General features: G+C 36.0%; 1 protein-coding gene across 2 annotated transcripts; it reads left to right on the top strand.

The window, feature by feature from the left end:
* The first annotated feature begins 328 nt into the window (after window positions 1–328).
* On the top strand, window positions 329–9171 carry ogg1 (8-oxoguanine DNA glycosylase). Of its 2 annotated transcripts, none has more exons than XM_053503342.1 (8): window positions 329–430; window positions 2184–2304; window positions 3506–3774; window positions 3999–4178; window positions 4283–4461; window positions 4650–4797; window positions 7944–7993; window positions 8145–9171. In XM_053503342.1, the coding sequence occupies exons 2-8, from the start codon at window positions 2195–2197 to the stop codon at window positions 8241–8243; spliced, it is 1035 nt and encodes a 344-aa protein (XP_053359317.1). In that variant the 5' UTR covers window positions 329–430; window positions 2184–2194; the 3' UTR covers window positions 8244–9171. The 2 variants fall into 2 exon arrangements, with proteins under 2 accessions (XP_053359317.1, XP_053359316.1); XM_053503341.1 differs by having other exon boundaries at window positions 3407–3774.
* Window positions 9172–10938: the final 1767 nt, after the last annotated feature.

The following is a 10938-nucleotide window of genomic DNA, read 5'->3' as shown; positions in this document are numbered from 1 at the left end:
TTTCTGTACCGATCAAATGTATTTTTTTCCTCTGATTCTCTACAGGAAATTAATTAACTAATAAACACGCGTATTATTAATGTAATTGTGTGTGACAACCAAATGACAAAAAAAAAATTAATTAAAAATAAAGAATCAAAAAATGTTACAAGTATTGATTTTCCCCTCACTCGTACAGAGCATTTTAATGGCAGATCCTATGGTTTATCGGAAAGCGGGTGGGAAGCACACGAGCACGGTTTTTTAGGAAGTAACAAACGGGCCAATCAGGGATCATATTCTTCATGGCTTCGCCAATCGTAAGCCGTTTCATAGCAATAGTTCCATTCTGTAATGAAATTTGCACCGGGGTTACGTCAGTCACTTGACGATAGAGTGTACTTTATGATTGACGGTTACTGGAGATAAGAGCACTGATATAAATTAAAAAGTAAGTTTTAATAAATTGAATAAAATAAATAAATTCTCACATGGTTTATTAATGTTGTCCATCTTGAAAACTCCGTGAAATTTTACAGTCGTCCGTTCTCATTATATACAAGAAGGCGCGTGAGTAAAACCTCAGTCTCGTTATTGCTCAATACTGACAGCTTCAATTTAATCAGCAATATCATAAAATTCTGCAATTTGTTCAGCTGATCTATAGTTTAGCTAGGAAGGTTTCTTTTGCGAATTGAAACTGAAACTATAGTTGGTTGTCAAGGTTTCTGACCCTCATAGAGGACATCATCAGCCTGAATTCAATATATTATATCTCAATATAAGCCTTATTTTTTATTCTAGTTTTTTTAATTGGTGTTTTTTTGCCAACCGTTCCGAAAAATACAGAATCGTCCCATAATTGGAAACGTAAATAAGTGTTCCGTATTTACCCGATAGGGGGCGCGGTTTGCTCCATATTTTTGAGAATCAAAATAAAATATATTACCTCAGGTCGATTGCAGGGGGAGCAGGAAAAACATCTGTAAATCTAACAGCAGAAAAGGTCAAAGCCATTAGGGACACATTTTACGAGAAAAAAATAATAAAGGGGTGTTTCAGGTGTAAGAAGGTGTGGTCAATAAAATTTTCATTTGAATTTAGGTCCATATTTCTTGTTTGTCCTCAAAAAATTTCAATTACATCTTAATAATATTTATTGTCAGATTTCAGTAGCTACATTACACATGTGAACAATTTAAATGTTGATGGTCATGTATATTTCCTCATATGGAATACGAACAACAAACAATCTATTGTGAATTTTTATTTGCACATTGCTGAGCTGTAAATAAATGTGAAGGGACTCTGGTTGTTCTGTCATACCAGGCTCTCAGCTCAGGTATTTTACACACCCTTGATTGCTGCATGTTTGCTCTAAAGACCTGTGTTTTGTCTCATGGTGGCGCTTCATACCACTGCTTTTTATTATCACAGAATAATAGAGACAAAGTGGTTTTAAACTTCCTACAGTAAGAATAAACATATATTGATCTGTTCATTAGTTTTTGAAGTTTTGGTTTTTTATAGTCAGCGTTCCTTTTTTTTGGAGTAAACCATGCTTCATCACACTTTCGGTTCTTTTTCCTCTGCACACTCTGTTGATTACCTACCTAGAGGAAAAAAGCTCTAGATAACTTTTGATATTGATTATACACACTTTTTAGAAAAGCATGAAGATCTGGATAGAACTGTCACCTGGTCCACCATTTAGTGATATCTGCTTTACATTAATCTGAACTAAGTAAAATAGGCAAGTATATCACTTATGTTTGTTAACCTTAATCCAGTGTTTCATGTCATAACGAAATTTAAGGCGAGTTTTTTTGCAGTTACTAATGGGAAGTTAAAACAGGCCACCACACTAGAGCCAGTGCTCTATTATCCTTGTAATTTCTTATGAATTAAGTCATAAAACCAATTGAAAAAAAAAATCCTGCACCCTCCTCCTGTCATATCCTGTGACAAAATTTATGTCATATCATGAAAGTGATGTCATGATCCTAAATAATGCCAGATCTAATTAGCAAGCCAACTCTAGTTGAATTATTGCTTTGTGCTTGTTAGTGGAGAAATTACTACAGACCTGCTTAGTAGAAGACATGCTTAATGTTTTTAACTGATAAAGACCATACCTTGATATTTTAAGAGATGATGATGATAATTTGTATATGTTTTAATTGGCTCCCTTAACTCCATTCCAGGTAACAGCACAATGTCTCAGCATGCTTTGCTCTCACTGGGGACCTACGGATGGCGCTGCCTGTCCTGCTCCAAGACTGAACTTCGCCTGGACCTGACATTAGACTGTGGGCAAACATTCAGGTAGAAAAAAACATTTATATTATACAAATGCGTTATTTATGAGACAGCAAAAATGGTGTGTATGAAACTAACTGTGATTTCTGAATAGTTAAATGACACACTTTTGTCAAACTTAAACTAAAGCTGAAAGTCTTGACTTTGCTCACATTTTGGGTTTTTCATTGCAAATATATTATGGTGATGTCAGAGGCCCAACGGCAAAACACCTATCATTGTTCCAATATTTATGCACCCGACTATATCCACCAATCATTCATAAGATTACAACCATACACCTGATATTGAGTAGATCCCACATTTGCTGGCTTGACCCATCAAGGCATGGACTCCACTGGAACTCTGAAGGTGTACTGTGGTATCGGGCACCAAGCTATCAGTAGTAGAACCTGTTGTGAGAAAGGGTCTTCATGGATCGGCTTGTTTTTCCAGCACATCCCATTGGATTGATCCATTGATTGCATTGAGGTCCAGAGAGTTAGGAAGCCAAATCAACACCTCAAATTCCTTTGTAACAGTCTATAGGTTTGTCATTACATGAAAGTCTTTGGAACAGAGGACTTGCAAAGTTTTTTTATGTTCATGTTTAAGAACAAGGAAAAACAAGAGCACCATTGAAGAAACTATATTTTACAGCTGCTGGCAGGCACTTACTTGCATTTAGGCATTTGGCTTTTTTTAAACATAACTACAAATGAATAAAAAGTGTGCTGTTTGGTTAATTAACACATGAACAATTACAATGTGTTATATGAGAAATAAAACACTTTGGGGTGTGCTGTTATTGGATATTAATCAACTTTGGGTTGGTAATATTAGCTATGGTTTTGTGTGGAACCATACTGTATCAGACCAAACCATCTTTAAATATTTTCTAATGACAGCACACACTGCCATCATTTTGAATATTCCGTAGATCAAAATTACCAATAAGCAGCAAAATGCATAATGTTTCACTCATACTGTATGCCATTTAATTGTTACATTTCAATTCACAAGAAACGTTTGATGAAACTCAATTTGATATGAACATGTATACAGTTAATACCACAGCATTAGTGTGACATAATAAAGGGTGCTGTGTGTTAACTGTTCGTTAAAACAGATGGTGCAAGACAGGAAGAGGCCACTGGACAGGAGTGATGGGGGGACGAGTTTGGACTCTAACTCAAACAGAGACCCATTTGTGGTACTATGTGTACAGACGCCAGGGGGATCTGGATCTCAGTGACGGACGGAAAAGGAAAAACCCGGACAACTCGCAACGGTCAGGGAAGAAATTGAAAGAAATAGTTAAAGTGAAGGAAGAGAAAGAGGATGTACCAAGTATCTCTATGTTGACCCCTGAGCAGGATGATAGAGACGAGGAGGTGCTGAGAGACTATTTCCAGTTGAGCGTTAAACTGGAGGACTTGTACAAAAAGTGGTGTGATGCAGATCCACATTTCAGCCGCATAAGCAACAACTTCCCAGGTGAGCTGTGGGAATTCACGGTACTCATTACATATGGTGGTATTTTGTGTTATTTTTTCCAGTTATATGTCTGTATGCCTTGTATATATGGAAAAATACAACTACTACAATTAATAGTAAGTTTTAGACACACTATAAGTATGTTATGGCATGTTATGTGTGGCACTAGGTATCAATAATCAGTTGCATGTGTATGTGTATGTGTGTATATGTATTTATATCAGGAGTGCGCAAGGTGCGCCTGGACCCTGTGGAGTGTTTATTCTCGTTCATCTGCAGCTCGAATAATAACATCTCTCGGATTCACACAATGGTCGAGAGTTTGTGTAGGACATTCGGGACATACCTTTGCAAGCTCGATGACAAAGACTATTATAGCTTCCCCTCAATCGAGAAATTAGCAGGTAACATGCAAACACTCTCTGTGCTCTTAATAACATATCCACCAATGCCTTTTGTTTCCTGGTCAGAGGTATTTACATATTCAATTGTTGTGTGTGTAAGCCAGAGAGTAATGTCAAGACACAGCTAGATGAATTGAGTTTTGGCTACCGAGCTAATTATGTACAGAAAAGCGCGCAAGAGATTATGAGGTCCCCCAATCCTGATTGGCTCCATTCACTCCGGAACCGCTCCTACGAAGAGGCCAAAACTGATCTCATTAAACTTCCTGGAGTGGGCCGAAAGGTAATTATTCATTTATGTGCTAATAGCAGGAGTTATGCAAATATCTTGGCTGAGATCACATCAGGTCTTAATTACATCCATTAAAAAAAATGTAATAGATGTTAATTCTGTTTATTGCACCAACTACTGTAGTACGCTTCAATCTTCAGGTCCATGCTTTGTGTTTGGTGTATGTGCATGTCGTCCAGGTGGCTGACTGTGTGTGCTTAATGTCACTGGACAAGCCTGGAGCCGTCCCTATAGATACACACGTAAGGCAAATTGCAAAGCGCGACTATGGCTTTGTTCCAGAGAAAGGACAGAAGACTCTGACCGATAAAGTCTATAACGAGATTGGTGAGTAGACCAACAATTCTGGGAGGGGGGCGTTCGCCTCGCCTACTGTAATTTGCTGTCTAGGTGAATGCTGAAACAATGTTAAAACTTCACTGTCTGGACAAAACGAAAGTTGTGTTTCAGAATTATTGGCCTTGCATCAAACAAAGAAAACAACTAAGGAGATTGCTAAAATGACTGGAAAGTGGTCAAGAACTGTCTAAAATATTTAACCTGAAAGGATAGTGCTGGACTTTGCAGAAAAAAATCCTTGCAATCTGAGATCACTTGAACGCTTAGTAAAGTTGCGTCATAAGAAATGGACAGTAGAAATCACAGTTATGTTTATTAGTACAGGAAAAGTAAGAGCATTTCCACCCATACAATGTGATGAGAACTTTCAGGATTAGGACTAAACATCTGTGTGACTATTAGAAAACCACTTGTTAGTGAAACTGTTAAGAAAAAAAGCTAGGGAGCATAAGTATTGGACTTTAAAGCAATGGGAAAAGGTCTTGAACTCATCAGGATAAGAAGAAGGGAAGTTATGCATTCATCATGTACAGTCCCCACAGTACAACTCCCTGGAGGCAGTGTTATCATCTGGTGTTGCTTCAGTTGGTTAATGTAGGTTTAGGCTCAATGTTCTGTTTTAATAAATAAAATCAGATGATGACCTGAATGTACCGAATGGCCAGGTTATCCCATCTATGGTTCTGGGATCATTGTCACACATGAACTGGCTATGAACATGCTTGCTGTATGTAAGGGCCACAAGAACGGGCTAATGCCAGAAAAAGTTCTCACTCACTGGCTACAGTTGTGTGGTGTTGTGGTGGATGTCCAACAAGTTTGTCCAAAGTCAATCTAATGTAACTATATATATATATATATATATACATATATATATATATATATATATATATATATATATATACATATATATATATATATATATATATATTTGAGGGTTGAGAGATGGGCTTGAGCTTGCTCATGGGCTAGTGCTTACCTGACTGATGATGTGGCATGCTTCTAAAAAGAACTGTAAATGTATATAATTAGCAAGATAACCTTTCCACAAACAAACATATTGCTCTTTATTTATAGAATATAATTAACAGATGTCTCTAAAGTTACATGTTCCGGTAACTACTGTTAAACACTGAACACTCCATAATAAAACTACTGATTTTCAAAAACTGATCTTGCAGTAACATTAACTTACTATTTTTAAAAAAGCCTAATAATAATACTGTAGCCAGCTGACTGATTTTTACCATAAAAAAAACTTTCAACCTTACAAATGTTAGTTACCTAGATATTCTAATCCACATGCTAAACCACCCAGAGGTGTCATTTGAATTCCTTTTGCAATTTAAGAACAAACGTAAGCTGTGTAAATTTCAGCTAAGTGTACCACAGTTTTTTATTTGTTTGTTTTTACCAAAGACTCTGTGGTTTTAACTTACATTTTGACTCCTTGTCAACAATAATTCATTTTAATTCGGCACGAAAAAGTAAAACCCACTTTGTCTTCTTGGTCTTCTTCTTCATTTTTATCTGCGGCAGGCAAAGTAGGTGGTACCTAAAGATCTGGATGAATTATGGATGAACTATGGATAAAGTTTTTTTTTTTTACTGGACACCGAGGCCTGGCGATGCGCTGCACATTTCTCTAACACATTATGGAGGCAAATCAGTCTCATAAATAATTCCCATAAAAGACACGATGCACATGTGCATATCCCAATTCACATGCCTGAAAGCCAATTAACGTGCTCAAAAAAAAATGTCAGCCCCAAAAAAAACTCAGCACACACAAAAAAAAATTATATATATATATATATATATATATATATATATATATATATATATGAATATATATATTTTTTCGTGCATGTGAATTGAGTTTCACGCATGTGAATTGGGATACGCATGTGTGCATCGTGTCTCTTGTGGGAATTATTTATGAGACTGATTTGCTTCCATACACACTGACCACTTAAACATTTGCAGGTTTAGAGAATGTGTGGGAGAAATTGTAAAAATTATGTCTTTATTAGAATCTATATGTACTGTAGGCTTAATTGGGGTGGCCATGAAAAAATGTTGAACATTTAGTCATAAGTGTATAATCAAAAATAGGTTTGGTCTTAAATGATAAGTGTATATAGAAATCACTGAACACAAACATTATCTCATCGCTTCACTTCTTGATTAAGAAATATTCTGTATATTGTATTTTAGTTCTTTATAGGTAATGGTTGGATTTTTTTTTAAATAAACAACCTACATTTCAAAATTAAACATTTATCCATTACAAAGGAATTATGTGATTTACTTTAGTTGTTACCAACCTACATATCTACATTTCTTAATTTTAGAGATGCAATCTACTAACCCTCCCCGCCATCTATGGCGAAGAGTAAGATGAAGTATAAAAATAGTACTGAACACTCTTTAGTGTAGATGGCACTGTTTGTCAGAGAACCCTAGCCCTTAAACCCCAAAGCATTTTTAGCCATTCTTTGCATTATGTTTCAATAAATATATTGTATATCAGTCAGGATTGTGCAATATGGAGAAATTTTTTTTTGAGTATAATATATTCTTCAATACAAAGAACTTAATTTTATTTCATTTTAACTAACTATACACACATGACTAGGCAAAAGTTTTAAGAAGGATCGTATCAGAACATATCAGAAAACCCAAATGCACAGTTTACAAGTTCTGTATACTTTATGTGTGGGTAACACTGTTTTTGGAAAACAAAAAATATGTGAGTCACACACAAGACAAATGTACTATAAACTATCTTTGAGATTTAAAGGTAATAAGCCACATTTGAGACACATTTGAGAAGATCCAGAAAATGCCTAAATCTCATTCAAGTCTCAAAGACGGCTCATTTCTATCTAGGAGACAAAGAAGAGATTAACATGAGATCTCATCTTGGAGTTTCTTTGCTATGGGCTGACTTAATTTTTTTGGCCAGACAGTGTATGTATAGTATAAGGAAACCCCATTTTTAGTGTAGCTACAGTGAACAGAAGTGCATATCCATTGTACTTATTGTCTGTTTTTATCTGTGTGGGATTTGGATAAAATGTATTTTTTTAATTGTTTTTATGATTAATATGGGATATTGTCATTGTTTTCAGGGAATTTCTTCAGAGAACTTTGGGGATCACATGCAGGCTGGGCTCAGTCTGTGAGTAAAATAAATACTTTTGACATCCATTTTCAGTTTTTCCTATTCTCATTTAATTTGCCTTCCCCTTATTTACCTAGTAAAGAAGAATGATCCTGTCTTTCTATATCTCTCTTTTTTCTGTCTGTTTTTCTGTCTCTGCATGTCTCAGGTTTTGTTCTGTGCTGATCTAAAGAAGTTTCAAAAACTGAAAGAAATCCAGACTATAAAAGAAGAAAAGAGTGTGATTGTGAAAAAGGAAGAAGACTAAGATCAGTCCTTGTGCTGGACAGTTTTCTTTTGATGGGAAGAAAATTCCCAGGGATAAAATCAGGTTTTTACTATCAGTGACTGCTTGTGTTGGCAGAAAGCGCAAATGCTATCTATTGTATTTTGGTGTATTTCAGACTTTAGCTTAGAAAGGAAATTCAATCACTACAGAGCGTGCATGTGTACCACAATGAGGCTGACATCTACAGTTTAGCTTGACTCCTTGCTACAAAAGTTAAGCAAAAACCTGTAAACTGAATTTGTCTTTTTTTTTCATCAAAAGAAACAACCATTTGTAAAAGCAGATATGCTGAAAAAGAAAGTATACAAAAAGAAAGAAGGTAACTGTTACTATTGCTTTCTGTTGGCAACAGCCAAGTGAAGCCTCATGTCTTGTGGGCAAAAAAAAGGCATTACTTAATAATTATGTAAAAATGTTTACACTGGACTTTTTCTTTATGATTACTTTTACTTTTTTTGCTATTGTTTAGTGCACAGGAAGTGGGAAAAACTAATTAGTGAACTATCATTATTCTTACACTCTCTCCTAAATCTCTCCTGACAGAACCAACATAATTTATAAAACTTAAACACTACGTTGGTTATGTAAACTTTCTCATGTCTTTATTCCCCATAAAACAAACCACTCATTGCTCTTCCTGATTCCTTATGTTGTAACACTTTCTATGGTCTGTATCCTGGCAAATATACATGAAAATACCTTGTGTCTACTAGAACCCTTTTGTTTAACTAGAAAATGCTAATTTATTTCCTATTGTTTGTCTGTCTGCGGGTCTCTTTATAACTTACATATTAAAAACTGGTTCTTTTAATGTATGGAAATGTACAGTAACTTACATACTGTAGGGCACCTTGACCAAAAGTTAAAATATGTTCTCTTTGTTGATAATAAACAGAGATCTTACAGACATCATGTGTCCGTGTGTTTGATCATCGCTCCCGGTTTGAACATCAGCCGTCAAGTCTATCAAAAGTGCGGCGGGCACAACAAGCAAAAATCCTTCTTCTTTTTATTAATCTTAAAACTATTCAGACACTTTTCTTCTTACACCTACCATAACCCTAAAACAAATTTGCTAAATGCAGTAAAATATGGCAGATTAGGCTAACTGGTGTTTCTATGTTAACCATAGTTTGTGTGTGTGTGTGTGTGTGTGTGTGTGCCTGTGCCCTGCGATGGATTGGCACCCATCTAGGGTGTACTCCACTTAGTGCCCTGAGTCCGCTGGGATAGACTTCAGGCTTCCCATAACTCTATGCAGGATAATCAGTATAGTGAGTAAGCAGGTCTTCTATGAGATGGGACAAAAAAACAAAAACTTTAGGTGATTGACAGTTCTGTGCTAGCATGGTGGCTTGGTGGTTAGCGGTGTCATCTCGCACCTCTATGGTTAGTGATCATTTTTGTCTAAGGTACCCCTGGTTTTCCTCTATCAATTCAAAGATGGGCAGATTAGTATAGAAGATGAATGAATGCCAATTCTGCATGTGGCATCCCCCATAATAATGACAGAGATCACAGAAGACTTACATAACTACTCTTTACAACCATGATGTGCAGAAAAAAACGATGCATCTAACCTTAAGGTGTATGGGCTACAATTGTGTGGTCTACTTCTGTCAGTTAGGTACAGCAATCCGAGGCTTCATTGAGCACAGGTTCATCTATAACGGTAGCTGGTGTTTCTAATTAAGTGGCTACCTTGTCTATCAAACATATTGTTTCTTAGACTTTGTTTGTGATTTATTTCATTTTTGTCCCTCCATGACTTAATGACTAAAATTTTCTTTTCATTAACATTGCCACATACATGTCATTGTATGTGTGCACCAATGGATCACTTGTTTACCTAAAAAGCTACAAACCTTCGGTCCTCATTATTTTATGCACAGTAACAACACCACCCCTTGTACCAGACTGAACTCTATTTTCACAAGTGCTTTTTGGCCGCCTTTGAATCAAGGTCTGTAATTTTATTTGGCATCAGGTCTCCCTGGTATAAAAATACCCATTTAGAATGCTTGTGTCTACTTACACAGTCCACCATGTGGCAGTAAAGATCAATGCCACTTCCTCCTCAAGTCTTTTTTTCCCTGCTCACACTTCAACACCATCATACATTATGTAGTCGCCTCTCTTGACTGATAACTGTTCAAACATTACCTCACTTCAAATATTTTTGCAGCATAGCAACTGAGTATGAAGTCAAGAGGTAAATATTGGTCGCTTCTTTTGTCAGTTGACTTTTATTCATTTAGGAAACACTTATCCAAAGTGAGGTCATTCATTCAGGATACGTTCCAAAAAAGGGTAAAAACTTTGATCAAAGAGCAAAAAGTAACAATCTGAAAAGTCTTTGGATCTGAATGAACAATCTTCCATTCACAAGCTGGGATGTCTAACCATGAGCCACCACCTGCCCAAACATAGTTGTTCTCATTCTTGAACGTTTTCAGTTGAACTTGTTACAACTAACTTTTCTACAGTTCTAACTTTTAACCTGGACTTATAACCAAGAATCGTATTCCAACATCAACAAACCAGTGAAACCAGTGGGATAATCAATACACTATACTAACGGGTCAAATTCAAGATGTGTAATTTGTCTGAAAGTGGTTCATGTTACAGAAATGTAATTATACGTTTAAATATTACAAGAGATTTTGCTTTCTGC

This window comes from Clarias gariepinus, chromosome 9 (genome assembly GCF_024256425.1).
Source record: "Clarias gariepinus isolate MV-2021 ecotype Netherlands chromosome 9, CGAR_prim_01v2, whole genome shotgun sequence".
In the NCBI taxonomy this organism is placed as follows: domain Eukaryota; kingdom Metazoa; phylum Chordata; class Actinopteri; order Siluriformes; family Clariidae; genus Clarias; species Clarias gariepinus.
The sequence above is the reverse complement of the archived record's forward strand: the minus strand, read 5'-3'. Positions and strand labels throughout refer to the sequence as shown.

Coding starts and splice junctions, on each gene's coding strand:
- ogg1 (XM_053503341.1), top strand. CDS start 2,195: ATGTCTCAGCATGCTTTGCTCTCACTGGGGACCTACGGATGGCGCTGC. Junction 2,305..3,406: donor GACTGTGGGCAAACATTCAG/GTAGAAAAAAAC, acceptor TCGTTAAAACAG/ATGGTGCAAGACAGGAAGAG. Junction 4,798..7,943: donor TAAAGTCTATAACGAGATTG/GTGAGTAGACCA, acceptor CATTGTTTTCAG/GGAATTTCTTCAGAGAACTT.